This window comes from Leucopleurus acutus (assembly GCF_964270905.1).
Source record: "Leucopleurus acutus genome assembly, chromosome: 3".
Lineage (NCBI taxonomy): Eukaryota > Metazoa > Chordata > Mammalia > Artiodactyla > Delphinidae > Leucopleurus > Leucopleurus acutus.
The window spans coordinates 67,690,706-67,714,011 of record NC_139145.1 but is presented as its reverse complement, the minus strand read 5'-3'; the positions used below and the strand labels follow the sequence as shown (position 1 = coordinate 67,714,011).

At 40.5% G+C, this 23,306-nt stretch overlaps 2 protein-coding genes across 2 annotated transcripts in view; one reads left to right on the top strand and one right to left on the bottom strand.

Moving 5' to 3' along the window:
- The window catches only part of LYRM7 (LYR motif containing 7), a 41,281-nt gene extending 18,214 nt beyond the window's left edge, over positions 1-23,067 (top strand). The window contains exon 5 of the mRNA XM_082836900.1: positions 21,553-23,067. Coding sequence (XP_082693026.1) covers positions 21,553-21,623 — 71 coding nt within the window. The 3' untranslated portion in view covers positions 21,624-23,067. The remainder of the gene's footprint in view (positions 1-21,552) is intronic.
- LOC309959563 (tubulin polymerization-promoting protein-like) lies at positions 8,964-9,617 on the bottom strand (the record flags this gene model as incomplete). The annotated part of the gene is made up of 1 exon (XM_082835903.1): positions 8,964-9,617. The coding sequence occupies one exon, from the start codon at positions 9,615-9,617 to the stop codon at positions 8,964-8,966; it is 654 nt and encodes a 217-aa protein (XP_082692029.1).
- Positions 23,068-23,306: the final 239 nt, after the last annotated feature.

Sequence of the window (23,306 nt, the reverse complement as noted above, 5' to 3'; positions counted from 1 at the left end):
AGAAGAAATGGACAAATTCTTAGAAATGCACAACCTGCCAAGACTGAATCAGGAAGAAATAGAAAATATGAACAGACCAGTCACAAGCACTGAAGTTGAAACTGTGTAAAAATCTTCCAACAAACAAAAGCCCAGGACCAGATGGCTTCACAGGCGAATTCTATCAAACATTTAGAGAAGAGCTAACACCTATCCTTCTCAAACTCTTCCAAAATATAGCAGAGGGAGGAACACTCCCAAACTCATTCTACGAGGCCACCATCACCTTGATACCAAAACCAGACAAGGATGTCACAAAGCGAGAGAGAGGCATGGACATAAAAAAAACAACAACTTTCTGTTGGGAAAGTAGTCTTTAAAACGGTATAAAAATAATTACATCTAAAGTATAATTAGTATAGCACAGGACACTCTGCTCAGTGTTATGTGGCAGCCTGGATGGGAGGGAGTCTGGGGGAGAATGGATACATGTATATGTATGGCTGAGTCACTTTGCTGTGCACCTGAAACTTTCAGAACATTGTTAATTGGCTATACTCCAATATAAAATAAAAATTTAAAAAAAAATCAAATAACTATATATGTGTGCATCTGTTTCTGGACTTTATAATCTCTTCAATTAGTTTTTCCGTCCTTGCATCACAAACCATAATGTCTTGATTACTACAGCCTTACAGTAAATCTTAATATCTAGTAGTATATGTCCTATAGGACTTTAAAAATTATTTTTAATTCATGAGTATTTATCAGAAATTATCAGATCCAGTTATATTTCTAAGGGCAATAAACATGGTTAATCCTGAATTGAAAATTTGTAGTCATTGTCTTTAATCTTAATAATAATCTTTAGAGCTTCTGTGTACTATAGCCAAAATTTTATATGGGTAATTATAGCAAAATATTATCTTTATTATATGAATAAAAATTTAGGTTATTTCAGATAACTAAATTTGATAGCTACATTTCAGAAGCCTGGTTTTAAATATGATAATATTGGTTTAAATTTCTTTTTTTCTTTTGGTTTTCTGTATAGTTTAATTTTTCCACAAGATTGAAAATTTTGACTCGTACATGATTATTAGTATCTAATGCTATATTGCCTTAATAAAGGCCTCATTCTTTCTGTTAAGTTATATATGGGTCTCTTTTTCCTACTTTATTCCTATGGGTTTAAGATAGAACAAATTTGAGTCTTTAATCTGTTTTAAGAACTTACTTTAAGTAAAATTCCTCCACATATTTTAGCAATGTCTTTACTGACATACAGAAGTGAGAGGAATTAAAATTCTGCTTGCCTAGAAAATAGAGTTATGACTGTGTATCTCTAAAAAAGATCAGATAAAGTCCCAAAATGAAAAATAATAGAAACTGAAAATAATGAAATGAAACTTCATCTGCAAAATTAATTACCTGTATGCGTAAATTCTCAATCCATCTCTTTTTTTCTCCCTTCTAAGTAATATCTACAGTGGAAATTAACTACTGAGTAGCAGAAAGAACTCTTTATCCTAAATAATTTCTCTTTTTTTCCTTTTAAAAAAGACTGCTTTCCTTATCCTTGAAGATAATTTCACTATTCTTTATTATAGATATAATAATTTCATCATTTGAGAAAAACTCCTTATTTTTAAAATCTCAAAAATATTGGGAAAACTATTTTCTTTCCAAGCATTCCCTACTTTTTTTGTATTTTTATTTTTTTTGGTATGATCACAGGTACATGAATTTGGATTAATCATAAATTTTAATTCATATCAGTCTCATCATTGGTCCATTCTAGCCTTCCTAGGTTTTCTGTAGAAAAGTAAAAACTAACTATGACTTAGAACAATGAGTTAATTTCAGTATTTTTCTATACTTGCTTTGTCATTGACTATTGACATTTTCAAAGCCCTCTTTCTAATATGGATATTGGTCAACTGGTTTCAGTGTTGGCCTTTATGAAACATATATTCTATAGACAGTAACCAAATGTATGGTTATAGATGGTACCAAGAAAACTCAAGACTTTAGGGCTACATATTTACTTAGTTTCTGAGTAGCATTATCCATGTTTTTTTAACTTCCTGTCTGGTATGTATGTAAGACAAACAAAATAGGAACATGCTTCTGAACATGTGTGATACATTTTTTTAAAAACAGTATATACCCTTTTCATATGCTGTCATGGTACCTTGTAATCTCCCTTCAGATTATTTACCCAGCTTGCCATTGGGTATTATGTTTGTGATGTGTATATGTGCTTTATTTCTCTCTCTGGTGCTAGATATCAGACTCCCTGAGGCAGGAACTGTCTCACTCATTATTTTATCTATAGTTATTCATGAATATTCGTTAATTGTAGGAAAAAATGCCCTTTCTGATCCAGAGTTTACCTTTATTGTTCCATCATCATTTTTCTCCCTAGTGGTTCAATATACTTTGGACCTTTGGACAGTTGCTTTTCTTCCTTTTCTTATCCTTTTACAAGATTTTATGCAGCACACCATTTAGACAGGGTTTAAAGAACACGTAGCATGCTGTTTTTCGTTTTGTTTGTTTTAAATGGATGAATAATCTCATACCATGGATTTGATGTACCACAATGCAACTATTTTAGCATTCATGCCACCTACAAAGGATCTCAAAGTCACCAGAGAGCAATATGATATTGCTGAGAATTAAAACAAACATGGGTGGGATGAATGATGAGCTAGTAAAGAAGGAGGATGATGGATAAACATTTCTGCCTATGGATGGAAGGAGTTTTTTGCGATATGTGCTTCAAGGTCAGAGGCTTTAAGAAGACATATTTTCTGGCTAATGTGCTTGTGCAGAAAAGCAGAGGATATCTGCATATTTAATAAGGTCCCCAGAATTTGAGCTCTTTGAGATCAGAGGCCTATATCGTGAGTCTTCTCCATATTTCACAGAGTGTATATTGCTGAAGAAAAAAAGGTTAAATATATTCTTTGTCTGCATTGTGTTACCTAAGTGATTGTAAAATAAGGTGCTTTTTGTTTTAATTGGAAAATAATAAAGAACAGTACTGAAAGAGAAAAAAAAAGCTCTAGGAAGCTATTCTTTATTTCAGATGTGTTTTTAAACTTCTGTCCTTTGGTTTTTTATATTCGTCTTTGCCCTAAACTATCTTTATAGTTTGTATTCTAAGGTAGGTTAATGTGATTCAACAACCATTTATTCAATACCTGTTGTGCTAGGCACTAAGAATAGAACAGTGGTCAGTCTTTATGGAACTTAGAGCACCGTATTAGAAGATAAACAATAAAGTGTTCAGTCACAGTCCTTTGGCTGCCATATCAGGAGAGGTAGAGGGGCTGTTCAGGTACATAGGCAGAGCTCCAAATCCCACACTTGGTGGGTCAGGAAGAGGTTCTTAAAGAAAACAATTTTGAGCAACCTAAATGTCCGTCAACAGAGGAATGGATAAAGAAGAATGTGATACCTGTATACAATGGAATATTACTCAGCCATAAAAAGGAACAAAATTGGGTCATTTGTAGAGACGTGGATGGACCTAGAGACTGTCATACAGAGTGAAGTAAGTCAGAAAGAGAAAAACAAATATCACATATTAACGCATATATGTGGAATCTAGAAAAAATGGTATAGATCATCTTATTTGCAAAACAGAAGTAGAGACATAGACATAGAGAACAAATGTATGGACACCAAGGGGGATGGGGGAGGGTGGGATGAATTGGGAGTTTGGGATTGACATATATACACTATTGATACTATGTATAAAATAGATAACTAATGAGAACCTGCCTTATAGCTCAGGGAACTCTACTCAGTGCTCTGCAGTGACCTAAATGGGAAGGAAATCCAAAAGGAGGTGTGTATATGTGTGTGTGTGTGTATATATATATATATATGTGATTCACTTTGCTGTACAGTAGAAACTAACAACATTGTAAAGCAACTATACTCCAATAAAAAATTAATTATAAAAAAAGAAAATTTTGTATGCAAGTTGTCTATTTAAACTCATTTGTATTTTTGTGTTTTATATATTTAGAGACTTTTTATAATTGCAGAGTTAAATATTTTAATGTCCTATAAATTATTTATATCCTAAATGCCTCTGTGATTTTCACACTCTTACAAACCATGCCATTGAAAGATTTTTTTAATTGACAGTTAACATACAACATTGTAGTAGTTTTAGGTGTACAACATAATGGTTATATATAATCATTTCATTATGTATGCAACATATATGTGTATATAGTGAAATGATTACCACAGTAAGTTTTTAGTTAATATCCATGACCATACACAGTGACAAATTTTTTTCTTGTGATGAGAACTTTTAAGATTTACTGTTAGCGTCTTTCAAATACACAATACAGTATTTTTAACATTTATTTTATTGAAGTAGTTGATTTACAATGTTATGTTAATTTCTACTGTACAGCAAAGTGATTCAGTTATACATATATACATTCTTTTTCATATTCTTTTCCATTATGGTTTATTACAGGATATTGAATATAGTTCCCTGTGCTATACAGTAGGACTTTGTTGTTTATCCATTCTATTTATAGTAGTTTGCATCTGCTAATCCCAAACTCCCAGTCCATCCCTCCCATACCGGCCCTCCCCTTTGGCAACCACAAGTCTGTTCTCTATGTCCTTGAGTCTGTTTCTGTTTCTAGATAAGTTTATTTATGTCATATTTTAGATTCCACATGTAAGTGATATCATATGGTATTTGTCTTTCTGTTTCTGACTTACTTCACTTAGTATGATAATCTTTAGATCCATCTATGTTGCTGCAAATGGCATTATTTTATTATTTTTTGTGTTTGAGTAGTATTCCACTGTGTATTTATACCACATCTTCTTTATGCATTCATCTGTTGATGAACATTTAGGTTGCTTCTGTGTCTTGGTTATTGTGAATAGTGTTGCTATAAACATAGGGGTGCATGAATCTTTTCATATTATAGTTCCAAATATATGCCCAGGAATAGGATTGCTGGATCATATGGTAACTCTATTTTTAGCTCCCCCCCCCATCTATATATACATTTATTTCCCTTTCCTGAAAAAAACTTAGTTCAAACTAGTAGCATATGCTCCCTTTCAAATTTGAGTTACGTGCGTTTCCTTTGTTGTTTGGCTTGGTTTGGGGAAGAGAGAGAGTTAACCAAAGCATCTCAAAGTGCCGGGCAACCACCAGCCACACTCTCCACACGCCCAAGCCACGGGACTTCACAGAGCGCTCAGTACTCAGTCATTGGAGGGAAGCTACTCAGGGTCAGCATTCTAAGGACATTCTAGCCTCGTGGTGACTTCACAGTACAGCTGAATTGTCAACCTGATCGTACGGACAGGGGACTACGGTGTCCCCACCTGCGTGCACTGTGGGACGGGGTGTGCCAGCTTGTGTGGGAACACTCCCAGAGGAAGGAGCCTGCTGGGTCCTCAGGGGTGGAGGCAGCACCAGCAGCCTCCCCTAACGGTCCAGGCAGTGACTGCTGTAGGTTTCGTGGGCCATGGCATCTGTGACTTATCTTCTCCCTGCCACCAGCGTAGCCAGAGAAGCAGCCACAGGCATTGTGCGGTGCATGGTGGGGCTGTGTGCTGTTAAAACTTGATTCGTGACAGCCGGTGGCTGAGCAGGCCCAGGCTTCGGGTGTGTGAGCCTCTGTCCACTTGGTGCTTCAGAGGGACGCCACGGCCTGCCCTGAGCTCTTAGCCACTGGGGCGTGGACATAGAGCAGCTTAGACAGGAGGCGATGCCGCTGGAGCTCCGCGTGCCTCTTCCTGACTGTAATATTCATCGGCCTCAAACCTTAAGACTGAGGATGTTCGAGGTGTAAAAATACTTCAGTATGGGGAGCTTCCCTGGTGGCACAGTGGTTGAGAATCTGCCTGCTAATGCAGGGGACACGGGTTTGAGCCCTGGTCTGGGAGGATCCCACATGCCATGGAGCAACTAGGCCCGTGAGCCACAACTACTGAGCCTTGCGTCTGGAACTTGTGCTCCGCAACGAGAGGCCGCGATAGTGAGAGGCCTGCGCACCACGATGAAGAGTGGCCCCCGCTTGCCACAACTAGAGAGAGCCCTCGCACAGAAACGAAGACCCAACACAGCAAAAATTAATTAATTAATAAACTCCTACCCAACATCTTCTTAAAAAAAAAATACTCCAGTATAAATATAGATCTCTTCCTATAATATTTTAAACTTACGTAATTTGAACTTCAATTTTGGTGAACTGACCACCGTCTAGTTGCTTATCCTAGAGCATTAAGTAGAAATAAGTAAGTACTGTGGTGCGATCAGTGTTCTCAAACGCTTGCTCTGCTGTCCCGGCACTCGGCGCAGTCAGCATGGTTCGCCCTGACCACGGGTCCCTGCTTCCTGGTGGGCTTGCTGTGCAGTTTCCTTTGTTCACAGAGAGACATGTAGTTCCTAGTTAACCGCAGTTAGTAGAAGCGAATGGGTATTGCATAGAACATGGAGCAAAGATGCACACTTGCCTGTGTGTCCACAGCGTCCAGAGCCTGAGGGAGGCACGTGTGTCTGTGCAGAGCTTGGAGCCCGAGCGACGTGCTATGTTGGGGCTACACACAGATGCCGTGATAGAGCCGATGGGGAGGGGGCCACCGCTTCCTCCTGCCCTGAGTGGGAGATGTGCTTCTAGAGCTACACTTTGGGAAAGAAGCCTCAGGCGGGCTGGGGACACCTGAGACCCACCCGGACACCTCGGCCTCAGCAGTTTGGGAGCCTGCAAGTGTGGAGCTGAGGCAGGGATGGCCACGGGGGCAGCTGTGTGCAGTTGACTTTCCTTAACCCAAGGAGGAGGTGCTGCTGTAACCATCGGGACGATGGTTTCCTGCAGCGGGTGGTGTTGGCCCCGCAGGCCGGCCCCGGGGTGGGGGGCAGCATGAGGAAGCGTCCCAGGATGCCACTGGCGTGGTTTCTTCTGCTCAGACCACCTCCCGTGTGCTCCTGGGCAGACCAGCCCCTGACCAGCTTGGAGGGCTGGACTCCAGGGTCCTGCTGTGGGACGGCTGGGGGGGGCGCCGGGCTGTCAGGCAGGCAGAGACCCGCAGTGACTGGGTAGAGCATGGGTCTGGGGAGGAGTCCTGTCCCAAGTCCACGGAGAGGAACCGGCTGACCCTGGAACACGGGCTTTCCCATCTGTGATGAACTTAGTGCTCAGAAACACTCTGCACGTTCAGAGTTCTCTGCAGACGCGATTCCCCAGGTGACTCTTGCCTCTGGAGGGAGGAGAGGAGCCTAGGGTGGGCGTCGGTGTCCTACCTGCCTTCCCCCAGCCCTCGGGCCTCAGTTTCCTGGTGGTGGATTGAGGGCCTGGCCGGGCAGGTTCGGATCCCCAAGTTTTAGAAACTTTCTAGACGGCAGCGATTCACATCCTCGCAGTGACCCCGGACCTGTGCTCCATCACTTCCTGGGTGACAGTGTGGTGAGGTGCCAGGGCCTCAGGACAAAGCTGCCTGCAGAGGCCACTGCCATCCCAGGGGGAGCCCCGTGCGAGTGGCTGTGTCGGCTGGGAGCGCTGGCCTGAGCCCCTCTGTGTGGGTGGGCGGGGTCTCCCAGGTCCAGCTGTGACCAACGTACCTGCCATGGCAGTGCTGTGGCACTCACGGCCACCTGTGCCGTGGGCCAGGCCGTGTGTCCATGGAGGGGTGCCCCTAACTGGCCTGCTGCCCTGGACACAGGACAGATAGCGGCAGGGCAGTTGGATTCCTGGGAAGCATTCCCCAGGGGCTGCCATGGGCTTCCCCCAGGACCAAAACCAGGACCACAGGGCCCAGAGCATTACCCGCCAGGCTGTGGCCATGTCCATGCAAAGGGACACATTGCCAAGGGCCCACTGTGACAGCAGGAGGCCCCACCTCTGGCCTCTCAGAGAAACCAAACCCTGCAGATGCTGCTGGCCTCTGGCCCTCCCCTGGCCTGGCCCTGCCCTGCGGTTTCTGCACTCCAGGGCAGGGAGGACGGGGAAGGCTGCTCACGGAGGTTCCAGGGAGGCCAGAGGAACCACAGTGGCCCGAGGAGCAAGGAGAGAGCCGGCGGGCCACCCGCAGCCTCTAGTCCAGGGCCTGGCCCCTGGGGGTCTTCCCCGTTCAGGGCCGGGAGACAGGGGCCGTTGGGAGGGAGTCACAGAGACAGAATATTCTGAGTCTTCCCTGAGCCATTCTGAGAATAAACATGCATCACTGTTTCCTGTTTCTTCTCAGAGAAGCGAAATTAATTGCCCTTAGTTTCCATTTTGAAATCTTGTGACATCACACTTCAAGTCACTTTGATCGACAGAGGAGGCTTCTTCCTTTACACTGCAGCCCTCAGCTCGGCGCCCGCCATCAGCGCAGACCTGGTCCTCAGTTTGTGTGCCTGAGCGCGTGTGGGTGCATGCGTGTGCGTGCGTGGGTGCGTGCGTAGCTACGTGTGTGCGTGTGTTGTGGGTGCTTAGTGCGTGTGTGCGTAGGTGCATGCGTGGGTGAATGTACGTGCGTGCATGTGTGCGTCGGTGTGCAAGCGTGCACGGTGTGCCCTGCCTCCCATACCTGCGTGGTGCTCTCTGGGCACTGCGGCGCCCTGTCCAGGGCTCCGTCTGCTTTATCGGTGCTGCTGGTTGGTGCCTTGGCGCTTGCGGGTCAGCACCCCCAGACAGCGTCTGCCCACCAGCTCCTTTAAAACACCCCCTTTGCTGCAAACCAGTGGCCGGTGTGGTCTGGCCCTGGGAGACCCTTTGGAAAGGGTCATCTGCCCACTTCCTGGCAGGGACGAGGCAGTTGTGTTAGGAAAGGTGAGTTGGGGCCAAAGCTGGGGTCGAGGGGAGTGCGGGTCCGCCGGGGAGGGAGGCCTGGTGCCTCCGCGGCTGTCCAGCCCTGGGTCAGAGTTCTGCCTGCAAGCACAGGAATATAACGAAGTGTGAGGCGGCGGGGGGGGACCGGGCGACAGGAGAAGGCCCCACCGGCTACTTGTTCCCCTGCACCTTCTGGTTGTAGGTGCTCACGTGCTTGTAGCCCGGCACATAGCCTGACTCGTCCACCAGGTCCACGTGGCCCGCCCTGCCCTTGCGCCTTCTGGACGGGTCGAAGCACTCCTTGTGGGAGCCCGTGAACTTGGTGGTGTCCGTGAGCCGCGACACGGTGAGCGAGGAGATGGCTTTCGTCACCCCCGAAATGATGGGGGCCTTGCCCTCAGTGAGCCTGTGCACCTCTTGGGTGGCCTCCTCACGGCTCTTGTCTTTGAATCTCTTCTTGGCCAGCTCCTCCAGAGCTTCCTTGAACTGCTCAAATGTGATGGTCCTGCAGGACTTGCCCTTGATCTTGCTGAAGACGATGTCCACGTCGGTGACGGTCATGTTCCTGCCACCGATCACCTGACAGTCCCTGCATAGCTTGGACCAGTTCTTGCCATGCATCTCCTTACAGGTGGCCCTGGTGTACCAGTGCACCGTAAACCTCCTCCAGGGCGCTGGGCTCCGGGCCGTGGTGGCTGCCCCTTCGCTGGCGTCCTCCGACTCTAGTGACAGCCTCTTGGCTGCCTTGTCCTTTGTGGGGTCCCCTGGGGACTTGGGGGGCGTCTTGTTGGCAGGCTTGGGGGGCTTGGGCTTGCTGTCAGCCATGCTCAGAGATGCGGCAACTGCAGCAGGTGCCTCTGCGACTCGCAGGCGAACGACCCAGTCTATTTTTAGTTTTTTGAGGCACCTTCATACTGTTTTCTGTAGTGGCTGCACCAATTTACATTCCTACCAACAAGTAGGAGGGTTCACTTTTTTCCACACCCTCTCCAGCATTTGTTATTTGTAAATTTTTTCCTGATGGCCCTTCTAACGGGTGTGAGGTGGTACCTCACTGTAGTTTTGATTTGCATTTCTCTAATGATTAGTGATGTTGAGCAGATTTTCATGTGCCTATTGGTCATCTGTATGTCTTTGGAGAAATGTCTATTTAGATCTTTTGCCCGTTTTTCAATTGGGTTTTTTTTTAATTGTTGAGTTTTGTGAACTGTTGGTATATTTTGGAAATTAAGCCCTTGTCAGTCATATCATTTGCAGATATTTTCTCCCAGTCTGTAGGTTGTCTTTTCATTTTGTTTATGGTTTACTTTGCTGTACAAAAGCTTGTAACTTTGATTAGGTCCCATTTGTTTATTTTTGCTTTTATTTCTATTGCCTTAGGAGACTGACCTAAGAAAACATTGATATGATCTATGTCAGAGAATGCTTTGCCTCTCTTCTCTTCTAGGAGTTTTATGGTGTCATGTCTTATGTCTAAGTCTTTAAGGCATTTGAAGTTTATTTTGTGTGTGTGGTGTGAGGGTGTGTTCTAACCTCATTGTTTTACATGCACCTGTCCAACTTTCCCAGCACCACTTGCTGAAGAGACTGTTTTCCATTATATATTCTTGCTTCTTTTGTCAAAGATTTGACCATAGGTATATGGATTTATTTCTGGGCTCTATTCTGTTCCATTGATCCATGTTTGTTTTTGTACCAATACCACACTGTTTTGATTACTGTAGCTTTGTAGTGTACAATACAGTATTTTTAACTATAGTTACCATGCTGTACATTGCATCACCAGAGCTTATCTGTCTTATAACTCGAAGTTTATACTTTTTGACCAGCCTCACCTGTTTCACACACACACCCTGATCCTACCTTTGACAACCAGAGATCTTTTCTCTGTGTCTGTGTGTTCCATTTTTGGTGGTTGTTGTGTGCTGTTTTTCTTTTATGCCAATACCATACTGTTTTGATTGTTATAGATTTGTAGTATAGTTTGAAATGAGGAAGTGTGATGTTGTCAGCCTTGTTCTTTTTCAAGATTGTTTTGGCTATTCAGGGTCTTTCATGTTACAAATTTTAGGATTGTTTGTTCTGTTTCTGTGAAAAATGCCATTGAAATGTTGATAAGAATTGCATTGAGAGCTTCTCTGGTGGCGCAGTGGTTGAGAGTCTGCCTGCCGATGCAGGGGACACAGGTTCGTGCCCCAGTCCGGGAAGATCCCACATGCCGCGGAGCGGCTGGGCCCGTGAGCCATGGCCGCCAAGCCTGCACATCTGGAGCCTGTGCTCCGCAATGGGAGAGGCCACAACAGTGAGAGGCCCGCGTACCGCAAAAAAAAAAAAAAAAAAAAAAAAAAAAAAAATTGCATTGAATGTGTAGATTGCCTTTGGTAGTATGGACATTTTAATGATAATATTAATTCTTCCAATCCATGAGGACACAATATCTTTCCATTTATTTGTGTTTTCAGTTTCTTTCATCAGTGTCTTATAGTTTTCAGGGTACCAGTCTCTCCCTCCTTGGTTAAATATATTCCTAGATACTTTATTCATTTGTATGCAATTGTTAATAGGGTTTTTTTCTTAATTGCTCTTTCTGATGTTTATTCCATTCATTATTAGTGTATAGAAATGCAACAGATTTTTTTGTATTGCTTTTGTATCCTACAACTTTACCAAATTTGTTTATTATTTCTAACAGTTTCTTGGTGGATTCTTTAGGATTTTCTTTATGTAATGTCATGTCATGTTCAAACAGTGACAGTTTTACTTCTTTCCAATTTGGATGCCTGTATTTCTTTTTCTTGCCTGGTTGCTCTGGCTAGGACTTGCAAAATTGTGTTGAATGAAAGTAGTGGGTAGGCATCCTTGTCTTGTTCCTGATCTTAGAGGAAAAGCTTTCAGGTTTTCACCATTGAGTATGATGTTAGCTGTAGGCTTCTCATATATGGTCTTCATTATGTTGAGGTATATTCCCTCTGTACTCACTTTGTTGAGAGGTTTTTGTCATAAACAGATGTTGAATTTTGTCAAATGCTTTTTTTGGCATTTATTACATGATCATATGATTTTTATCCTTCATTTTATTGATGTGGTGTATCACGTTTACTTGCTGATATTGAAAAATCCTTGCATCTCTGGAATAAATGCCACTTGATCATGGTATATGATCCTTTTAATGTATTGTTGAATTCAGTTTGCTATCATTTTGTTGAGGGTTTTTGCATCTATGTTCAACTGGGACATTGGCCTGTAATTTTCTTAATAGTGTGCTTGTTTGGTTTTAGTATTAGGCTAATGCTGGACTCATAAAATGAGTTTGGACATGTACCTTCCTCTTCTGTTCTTTTATTTATTTTTTTAAATCTTGACCTAAATTTTGATTTGGGGCCATAATTGAGTTAAAACATGTTTATTTTAAGAAATTAATTTTTTTTTTTTTTTTTTTTTTGCGGTACGCGGGCCTCTCACTGCTGTGGCCTCTCCCGTTGCGGAGCAACAGGCTCCGGACATGCAGGCTCAGCGGCCATGGCTCTCAGGCACAGCCGCTCCGCGGCATGTGGGATCATCCCGGACCGGGGCATGAACCCGCGTCCCCTGCATCGGCAGGCAGACTCCCAACCACTGCGCCACCAGGGAAGCCCAAGAAATTAATTTTTAAATGATACATTTAATATGACCATAAGAGAGAAGCTTTTTCAGGGGCCTAAAATACAGGAAATAAATCACGATCTTAGTGTGGTTCCTTGTTGAGATCTGACAACTAATGTTGTTTTGGTGCTTTGATATCTAATATAGAGAGCAAGGTTAGGAATTTTATAATCAATAAAATAATCACAGTGAAAAATAGTATACTGCATGTAAATATAACTGTAATATGTTTGGCCTAATTAAAGTATTAGCAATTAATGAATATAGAAAAATTCAATTGTAGGATGCCTTTTGATTTCAAAGATTGCATAATAAGATAAATTGTGTGAAGGGATAGAGTAATGAATATCTGACAGTTTTTCTGGTTATTTACCACTTTTTGAATGTCCTTGTCTTACTTCAGGAATTTCCATCTCTATGAGTTCTAAATTCTCAGGATAGGATCTAGAATATTCATTTCCTCAGTTTCCTTTGCACCTCAGGCACATGCATTTAACATAGGTGCAGCACACTACCTGTACTGTATTCAGAAGTGAGCTTGAGAAAAGAGGCTTGGCACAGAACTCATTTTGCTGGCAGGAGTTAGCATCAGTGGTTGCGGAGTCAAGTTACTGATCCAGAAGTGTCATTGATGTGGTAGCAGGAACAGATGTAGTAAAGTTGAGTTTCTGGCAACATCCAAAGTATAGCATGTTGTGCTCCATGAGGGTAGAAATAGTGGTAGTTATTTCTAGTGCTTCATAGGCAGCAGCAGTTTTTGTCATCAGGCCAGTTCTATGGTATGTCTTTGAACATTGCTCCTGGAAGCTTAGACTCAAGCCTGCCTGATTCTTAAGCCTTCACAGTAATTTCTTGAGTTAGACCAATAAACTGTTAATGAATACCTTTTCTGCCTCATTAGCCAGAGTCAGCTTCTGTTACTTATAACTAAGAACAACAGAAGTTGTTGCCAGAGTGAGATACTGAAAATTACACAACCTAAAATGTGAAATTAGTTGAATGGAAGACAGGGATAGAGGGGAGTGTTGTTAACATGGACCTGACCATTACAGGCCTTAAGCTGGTGGCCCTTGTTATGTAGTAGTGAATGTAAGGTTAGTGCAACTTACTGTTTTTTGGGAGTACAGCTACAGCAATAAGGGATATAATCAGAATGTCAGTGTGTGCTTGTTATTTCTTCCTGCTTTCAGCAAAATATTGAAAAAGAGGATTAATGCAGGTTGCGCTAGTTAGTCTTCAAAGCAAAGATAGAAAGAAGTACTACTCTGCGAAGGGACACTTCTTGCTACAACCTGGAATCTGATTGAGGGTCCTATAATTTAGAGCCTTGCAGGCCTAAAAATGCCAGTTGCTTCTATCCACTAAAACTAAAGCCAATACAAGCAGGGGGTCTTTTAGCTCTAATATAAGATCAGTGCCCCAAGCTTTCTCATTTGCCAGACAAAGGTCAGATATATGATGCATTTACTCACTGGAGCCTATAGTTTTTCATTGTGTTAAGAAGTGTCCATTAAGCTAAGAGTTAAGGAGATGGGACAGCATAGAGACCATAACCAGAGAATGAAAATCTTCATGCTTAGTAACTGTGTCAACATGTTTGCCTGTGGCTACTTGCACATGAAAATGACTGGAAAAAAATAGATTGGAAGTTATAAAGTTTTTGAATAAATTGTATTGCCAAGAAACCCCAAGTTTGGTTAGCTCTCTTTCACTCTTAAGGCCATCCCTGGGTCCCTTAACTCATATCAACAGGAAGTGGGTTATGAAAGCTTCAGAGCCACAAAGAAGGGCATTTTTTGTAATATCTCCATCTGGATCCCCCAGAGGACAGACCAGAAGCCTTGAAGGACAGTGGACAATAGAGGGTCTTTGGGTCTCTTAGAAAACAGGATTAGGTGTTGCCAGTTTGGCTGACTAGAGTTTATTGCTCTGCCAAAAGCAAGGAGCTTTTGCTCCTCTGTCCAGAAGGATTTAGGATTTAGGATTTGCTGTGGAGCAGTAACTGCCATGTGTTTTCCATTCCAGGTTTTTATTGCTGTATCCTGTTTATTCTTTACTATGGTCCAGTAGGTATCTACCATGTGAGCCACAGCTGGACCTAATGGAAAGGCTAGCACATCAGCTAGAGATTCTTGATTTGAACATGGATGAGATCTTAGGAGTCAAGTAGTAAACGGATGTAGTATTCTATATATCGGAAGAAGGGTGCATATTCATGTTGTGTAGCTAAAAGGGTGAATGGGTTGTTGCCTCTCAATATCCTTTCTGTCTCACTAACTGAAAAATTGTGTTCAGAGTACGGTGTGACAGGGGACCAAAAAAAGTGATATCTCAGACCATGTGATACCTTTCTGGTCAGTGTAAGCAGCTGTCTACTGAATGTTGCTTCCAGTAAAGCTATTGTTTTCCTGTTAAAAGGCAGAGGCCGAGCTAGCACTCTCTTTTTCGCCCTTTTCCCCTCTTCCTGCCTGGAATGCAGATGTGATGTGACAGCAGCAGTGAAGACAGAAACCATATATGAAGAGGAGCAGAACAGGAAAAAAAAGAAGAGCCTGGGTCCTTGGTGGTACTAAGGACCTGCAGTAGCCTAGGGTTGCCTTAATCTATATTTCTTGATATGTGAGAAAGTTAAATCTCTTACTTAAACCACTATTTGTTGGACTTTTGGTTAATCTGTCTTTTCCACTAGCTTGTGAACTGTTTGAAGCTGAGGAGACTTTTTTTTTTAATTGAGGTATAGTTGACATATAACACTATACTAGTTTCAAGTATACAACATAATGATTTTATATATATATATCTATATCTCTCTCTATATATATATATCTCCTTTTAATTTGTTGTTGGATTCTGTTTGCCAGTATTTTGTTGAGGATTTTTGTGTCTATATTCATCAGTGATACTGGTCGGTAATTTTCTTTTTTTTGTAGTATCTTTGTCTGGTTTTGGTGTCAGAGTGTTGGTAGCCTCATAGAATGAGTTTGGGAGTGTTCCTTCCTCTGCAATTTTTTGGAGGAGTTTGAGAAGGATGGGTGTTAGCTCTTCTCTAAATGTTTGATAGAATTCACCTGTGAAGCCATCTGGTCCTGGACTTTTGTTTGCTGGAAGATTTTTAATCACAGTTTCAATTTCATTACTTGTGATTGGTCTGTTTATATTTCTTCCTGGTTCAGTCTTGGAAGGTTATACCTTCTTAAGAATTTGTCCATTTCTTCCAGGTTGTTCATTTTATTGGCATAGCGTTGCTTGTAGTAGTCTCTTAGGATGCTTTGTATTTCTGTGGTGTCTGTTGTAACTTCTCCTTTTTCATTTCTAATTTTATTGATTTGAGTCTTCTCCCTCTTTTTCTTGATGAGTCTGGCTAATGGTTTATCAATTTTGCTTATCTTCTCAGAACCAGTTTTTCATTTTATGATCTTTGCTATTGTTTTTTTTGTTTCTATTTCATTTATTTCTGCTCTTATCTTTATGATTTCTTTCCTTCTACTAACTGTGGGTTTTGTTTGTTTTCTTTCTCTAGTTCCTTTAGGTGTAACGTTAGATTGTTTATTTGAGATTTTTCTTGTTTCTTGAAGTAGGCTTGTGTAGCTATAAACTTCCCTCTTAGAACTGCTTTTGCTGCATCCCATAGGTTTTGAATCATTGTGTTTTCGTTGTCATTTGTCTCTAGATATTTTTTGATTTTCTCTTTGATTTCTTCAGTGATCTCTTGGTTATTTAGTAATGTATTGTTTAGCCTCCATGTGTTTGTGTTTTTAACATTTTTTTCCCTGTAATTGATTTCTGATCTCATAGTGTTGTGGTCAGAAAAGATGCTTGATATGATTTCAATTTTCTTAAATTTACTGAGGCTTGATTTGTGACCCAAGATGTGATCTATCCTGGAGAATGTTCCATGTGCATTTGAGAAGAAAGTGTAATCTGTTTTTGGTTGGAATGTCCTATAAATATCAAATCTATCTGGTCTATTGTGTCATTTAAAGCTTGTGTTTCCTTACTAATTTTCTGTTTGGATGATCTGTCCATTAGTGTAACTGAGGTGTTAAAGTCCCCCACTATTACTGTGTTACTGTTTCCACTTTTATAGCTGTTAGCAGTTGCCTTATGTATTGAGGTGCTCCTGTGTTGGGTGCATATATATTTATAATGGTTATATCTTCTTGGATTGTTCCCTTGATCACTATATAGTGTCCTTCCTTGTCTCTTATAACATTCTTTATTTTAAAGTCTATTTTATCTGATATGAGTATTGCTACTCCAGCTTTCTTTTGATTTCCATTTGCATGGAATATCTTTTTCCATCCCCTCACTTTCAGTTTGTATGTGTCCCTAGGTGTGAAGTGGGTTTCTTGTAGAAAGCATATATATGGGTCTTATTTTTGTATCCATTCAGCGAGCCTGTGTCTTTTGGTTGGAGCATTTAATCCATTCACATTTAAGGTAATTATCAATATGTATGTTCCTATTACTATTTTCTTAATTGTTATGGGTTTGTTTTCGTCGGTCCTTTTCTTCTTTTGTGTTTCCCACTTAGAGTAGTTCCTTTAGCATTTGTTGTAGAGCTGGCTTGGTGGTGCCGAATTCTCGTAGCTTTTGCTTGTCTGTAAAGCTTTTGATTTCTCCATCGAATCTGAATGAGATCCTTGCTGGGTAGAGTAGTTTTGGTTGTAGGTTCTTCCCTTTCATCACTAAATATATCGTGCCACTCCCTTCTGGCTTGTAGAGTTTCTGCTGAGAAATCAACTGTTAACCTTATGGGAGTTCCCTTGTATGTTATTTGTCATTTTTCCCTTGTTGCTTTTGATAATTTTTCTTTGTCTTTAATTTTTGTCAATTTGGTTACTCTGTGTCTTGGCATGTTTGTTTCTCCTTGGGTTTATGCTGCCTGGGACTCTCTGTGCTTCCTGGACTTGGGTGGCTGTTTCCTTTCCCATGTTAGGGAAGTTTTCGACTACAATCTCTTCAAATATTTTCTCAGATCCTTTCTCTCTCTCTTCTCCTTCTGGGACCCCTATAATGTGAATGTTGTTGCGTTTAACGTTGTCCCAGAGGTCTCTTAGGCTGTCTTCATTTCTTTTCATTCTTTTTTCTTTATTCTGTTCCATGGCAGTGAATTCCACCATTCTGTCTTCCGGGTCACTCATCTGTTCTTTTGCCTCAGTTATTCTGCTGTTGATTTCTTCCAGTGTATTTTTCATTTCAGTTATTGTATTGTTCATCTCTGTTTGTTTGTTCTTTAATTCTTCTACATGTTTGTTCTTTAATTCTTCTACGTCTTTGTTAAACATTTCTCGCATCTTCTCGATCTTTGCCTCCATTCTTTTTCTGAGGTCCTGGATCATCTTCACTATCATTATTCTGAATTCCTTTTCTGGAAGGTTTCCTATCTCCACTTTCATTTAGTTGTTTTTCTGGGGTTTTATCTTGTTCCTTCATCTGGTACATAGCCCTCTGCCTTTTCATCTTTCTGTGAATGTGGTTTTTGTTCCACAGGCTGCAGGATTGTAGTTGCTCTTGCTTCTGCTGTCTGTCCTCTGTATTTACATATACTTTGAAATGATCACCACAGTAAGTCTAGTTAATCTGTCCCCATACACAGTTACAAAAATTTTTTTTGGGGGGATGAGTACTTTTAAGATTCTATTAGCAACTTTCAACTATGCAGTACAGTATTATTAACTAAAGTCACTGTGCTGTACTTAAGAGACTATTATATATTTATTTCTGTATCTTCATTTTGTGATGTAATGTCTAGCAAAAAATAAGCACATGTATGTTTGATAAGTGAAACAATTTACTGCCATTGTTAATAAGTTAAAACCTAAATTATAATTTGCTGTCTGGTGAAACCTCCAAAGATTTGGTTACAGCAAGTGAGATATAAAAAATGGTTAAATAATACTTATTTAACTGGTTTTCATTTCAGTAAGCCAGATTTACCATGTGGCTCATAAGAGCATTATCTTTAGTCAGATCACTTACTTTTTTGTGAGAATTTCAGTTTTCCTTTTGAATTCATTTTAGTAATATCTCTAAAATATTTTTTAATGATTCAGATTTACAGAAAAGGTGCAAGAAAAGTTGAAGAATATGTGAATTTCCTTTATCCAGATTGTACAAATGCTAACATTTTACCACATTTGCTTTATCATCTCTCCCTCATTTTTTTCTTGAACTTTCTGAAGCTAAATACAGGCATAATGTACTGTTTCCCCCAAATGAGCATTTTTCAGATCATAACAGCCCACTTGGGTTTAGATCTGGAGAAATACTTCAGTGTGTATTTCTTAAGAATACTACATTGTGTATTTCCTAAATTTGTAAAGACGTTCTCTTATATGACAACAGTATAATTATCAAAATCAGTATATTAACATTGATTCAGTTCTGTTATTCAAATTTTCCATTTGACCTAAGAGTGCCCTTTATAGCAGAAGAAAAAAAATGGATTGGATCTCTGGTCTAGGGTCCAATTGAAGGTCACACAGATCGCATTCAATCATCATGTTTGTGTGTGTGTGTGTGTGTGTGTGTGTGTGTGTGTGTGTGTGTGTGTGTTTCCAGCATCGTGATTTAATTAAGGGAGCATATTCATTGTAGAGAATATATTGATGATTGTAAATGTGACTCCTCATTACAGCCTTAAAATTTTTGAAACACCAAAGCACAAAGATGTCAACTATATATCCAAACTACAGGTACAAAACAAGGGCTTCCCTGGTGGCGCAGCGGCTGAGAGTCCGCCTGCTGATGCAGGGGACACGGGTTCGTGCCCCGGTCCGGGAAGATCCCACATGCCGCAGAGTGGCTGGGCCCATGAGCCATGGCCGCTGAGCCTGTGTGTCCGGAGCCTGTGCTCCTCAACGGGAGAGGCCGCAACAGTGAGAGGCCCGCGTACTGCAAAACAAAACAAAACAAAAACAAAACAAGTACATGTATTTTCCACACTCCAAAATTGAGTACACACTGTACTGTCATAGGGAAGGGGGTTACCAATGATGACCTGACAATAAAGTACTCAAGATTGATATACCAAAATAAAATATAAAATAGGAGTTTATAAAAACAAGTTTGACAGTAGCAGAGAGGACCCTTTTCATTTCTGAGCAAAAATGCATTTCATTATACATACTGTCTCCTAAAATGAATAAATCAGTTACTTGAGAATGTTCTATTTATTTCTTCCATTATACAACAACATTCTCCGTGTCTTTTGAAAAAAAAATATTGTGCGGGAACTGTGGGATAAGCATGCATGTGAATGGAACAGCACAATTACAGTGGTTCTTACAACTCACTTCTACATAAGAAGAAAGTGTTATTCATTAGTGTGGCCCCATCTTAGCCAATATTCAGTTTGGAAAGACACTGGGTTAAGATCAGAATGAACTGAAATTCCAAGTTCTAGAATTGATGATTATATATGCCATTGTATTAGTGAGGCTTCTTTTTTTTCTTTTTATTGAAGTATAGTTCATCTACAATGTTGTGTTAGTTTCTACTGTACAGAAAAGTGAATTGGCCACACATACACATATATCCACTCTTCTCTACATTCCCCTCCCATACATGTCATTATAGAGTATTGAGAAGAGCTCCCCGAGCTACACAGCAGGTCCCTATGAGCCATCTGCCATTACATGTAGTAGTATGTATATGTTTTTAGTCTTCCTTAATCTGGAGCAGTTCCTTAGTCTTTCTTTGTCTTTCATGACCTTGTTCTTTTTTTTTTTCCTGCGGTACGCGGGCCTCTCACTGCTGTGGCCTCTCCCGTTGCGGAGCACGGGCTCCGGACTCACAGGCTCAGCGGCCATGGCTCACGGGCCCAGCCGCTCCGCGGCATGCGGGATCCTCCTGGAGCGGGGCACGAACCCGTGTCCCCTGCATCGGCAGGCGGACTCTCAACCACTGCGCCACCAGGGAAGCCCAACCTTGTTCTTTTTGAAGAATATAGGCAAGTTATTTCATAGAATTTGGTGTGAGCATTTTTTGATCATGGCAGTTCACCTGGATTCAGCTCTTCTAAAAACTTTCTATCTTATGAGCTTTACCTCAGTTGACTCCAGCAGGATGTTTTCCCTAGGACTCAGCATTTGTTGTTGTTGTTCTTGTTGTTGAACAGTGTTTCTCAGTGGGGCCCTATTGTCATTTTGAGCAGATAGTTCTGCACTACACAGACTATCCCACACATCCCTGGCTCCTCTCTAAATTCCAGTAGCATTCTTCAGTTGGTGTGACCACCCAGAACACCTCCAGTTGAGAACCACTGTTATGTAAAATTTGAAATCGCATGCAGGATCTTAGTTCCCCAAACAGGGATGAACCCAGGTGCCCTGCAGTGGAAGCGCAGAGTCCTAACCACTGGACCGCCAGGGAAGTCACTGAAATCTTTAAATTAGGAAAGTGGTCTTGCTTTTTATATAGTTGGTAGCATGAACTAATTTTCCAGTTGATGGTTTTAATTAATTTATTTATTTTTGGCTATGTTGGGTCTTTGTTGCTGCGCTCAGGCTTTTTCTAGTTGCGGAAAAGCGGGGCTGCTCTTCATTGCAGTGCATAGGCTTCTCACTGCGGTGGCTTTTCTTGTTGCAGAGCACGGGCTCTAGGCGTGTGGGCTCAGTAGTTGTGGCTCGTGGGCTCTAGAGCGGGCACAAGCTCAGTAGTTGTGGTGCACGGGTTTAGTTGCTCCGCGGCATGTGGGATCTTCCTGGACCAGGGCTCAAACCCATGTCCCCTGCATTGACAGGCAGATTCTTAACCACTGTGCCACCAGGGAAGTCCCCAGTTGATGGTTTTAATTATCATTAATCTGTAATCTGCTACTGACAGCGTGCTTTAGCTGAATTCTAGTCAGTTATTTAGTTATATTTAATAAATTGATGGTAAATGGTTAAGTTGGTCATGTATGTTTTTGTATAATCTGAAATGAGAGTCCTATTAACTATCTCCATTTAAAATCAGGAACGCTACCTTAGAAGTTAACTGAAATAAAATATCACTGGGAAGATTTATTTTAAAACTAGATAATTTACTGTTACAAATTTTAGGGGGAAATGAGTGTATTTGCATTTTATTTTAATTCTAATGATGTTAAATATTCTTCTTGTTTTTCTTTCAGAATTGGTCCCTAGGAAAGACCTTCTTATAGAAAATGTGCCGTATTGTGATGCACCAACTCAGAAGCAATGAATTTTTCTCGAATAAAATTAAGTCTTTATCATTTTTAATTTTAAAGTATATAACTCTGGCTAAACTCCTGGAAATGCAAATATTTTTCTCTGAAATGGCATATTGAAATTGAGTGCATTAAATTATAGTTTCATAATTAAGTTTCACGTTGAAAGAACATTGCTGAAAACTGCAGAACATAGTTAAGTATTTCTAAAGAACATTAGGTAAGAAGACATTTCATTTTCACTGAAAATCAAACTGTATAAAGTGAAATAAATGCTTAGGGAGGTATATCATATTCACTTCTGTTTGACCTTAATGAGTATTTTGGTTTTATCATAGCTATTTGAGAATGAAGTGTTTTGACAGGTTGGTGGGTTTTCTTCCCATGTGAAATGAAACTATTAGATTAAAATTATTAGATTAAGTTAACATTTAGTCCCGAAAAGAATTGGTCTAAAAACCCACAGTGTGTGCCAACTTTACACAGAAGGCAGCCTTTGTTCCTAAAGCACTGAAATTATTCCTGTAGCTAACAAATAATTATACAGTTTCCTTTTAGAGATAGAGTGTATCTCTGTTCCTAAAAGAAAATTTTTATCAGTCTTCTGAAGATAGATGAATAAAATGTCAAAATCACGTAACATAACTGTGGAATAAAGAAATTCTAATTTTTTAAGGAAATAGTGTCCCTTGATCCAACTATATAATATAGGCTTAGTAGAATTAGCTGTACTTAGACCACAGCTAGACCTTATTGTGAAAATGTAATATATGGCTGCATCCTCTTCATTTTAATCAATAAAATCTAAATGGCTTTTTTTTTTTCTCCAACATTTTTCATCCCTGACAAGATTGACAGTATCACAGAACAGCTTGGCATTCTACCATCTAAGGATAGGAACTATAAAACTGTGTTTAATATTCTTCTTGTTTCTCTTTTATCTATGCATCTTTACCATTCTGTTTTCTCAGTGAGCAGTGTATTCTCTTCCATTCACTGGTCAGTTCTCCCATTTGATGATGATACAGCGTTTTTAATTTTTACAAGATTCTCAATGCGAGCTTTGTTTGTTGGCAAACATATTGGTATTGCCATGCTCAATATAAAATGTCATGTTTTAAAATAATTTAATTTTAGTAGATAAAAAAATTATCAAAATTGCCTAGACATAGGACACTTAACAGTAAACCAGAGACTACCCTTAATGCCTCCTAATACTTTGGAGATTAGTAGTCTGCGAAATGGATTATATAGGTCAAAAGATTTGCTACATAATTTTTTTATGTCTCACGCCTCTTTCTTATTGTGTGTATGGAAATTATACCTACATAAACGTTGTTTCAGATTTGAAATTTGCCCTTATAAGAAAATGCTAAAGGTCGTCATGACACAATCACTGGTAAATTCTCTGACTTACTATTATTTCAGTAAGTGTCTATATTATGTCTTTTGAGGAAAGTTGGCTAAAATAGTTTAAATTTATTATATATTTTAATTGTTTTAATATTATTTAACATTTTTAGAAGTTTCTAGTTTTTTTTTCTTTAACCTGAATTCCCTTGTTCCATTCTTCACTCATGTTAATTTAAATATCTCATCAAAAAATAGTTGTTTTTTTTTTTACAATCTAGTTATCATTAGGAGCAACAGAGATTAATAACTAACATGTTACATAAAATAAAAAATGATCATTCAGA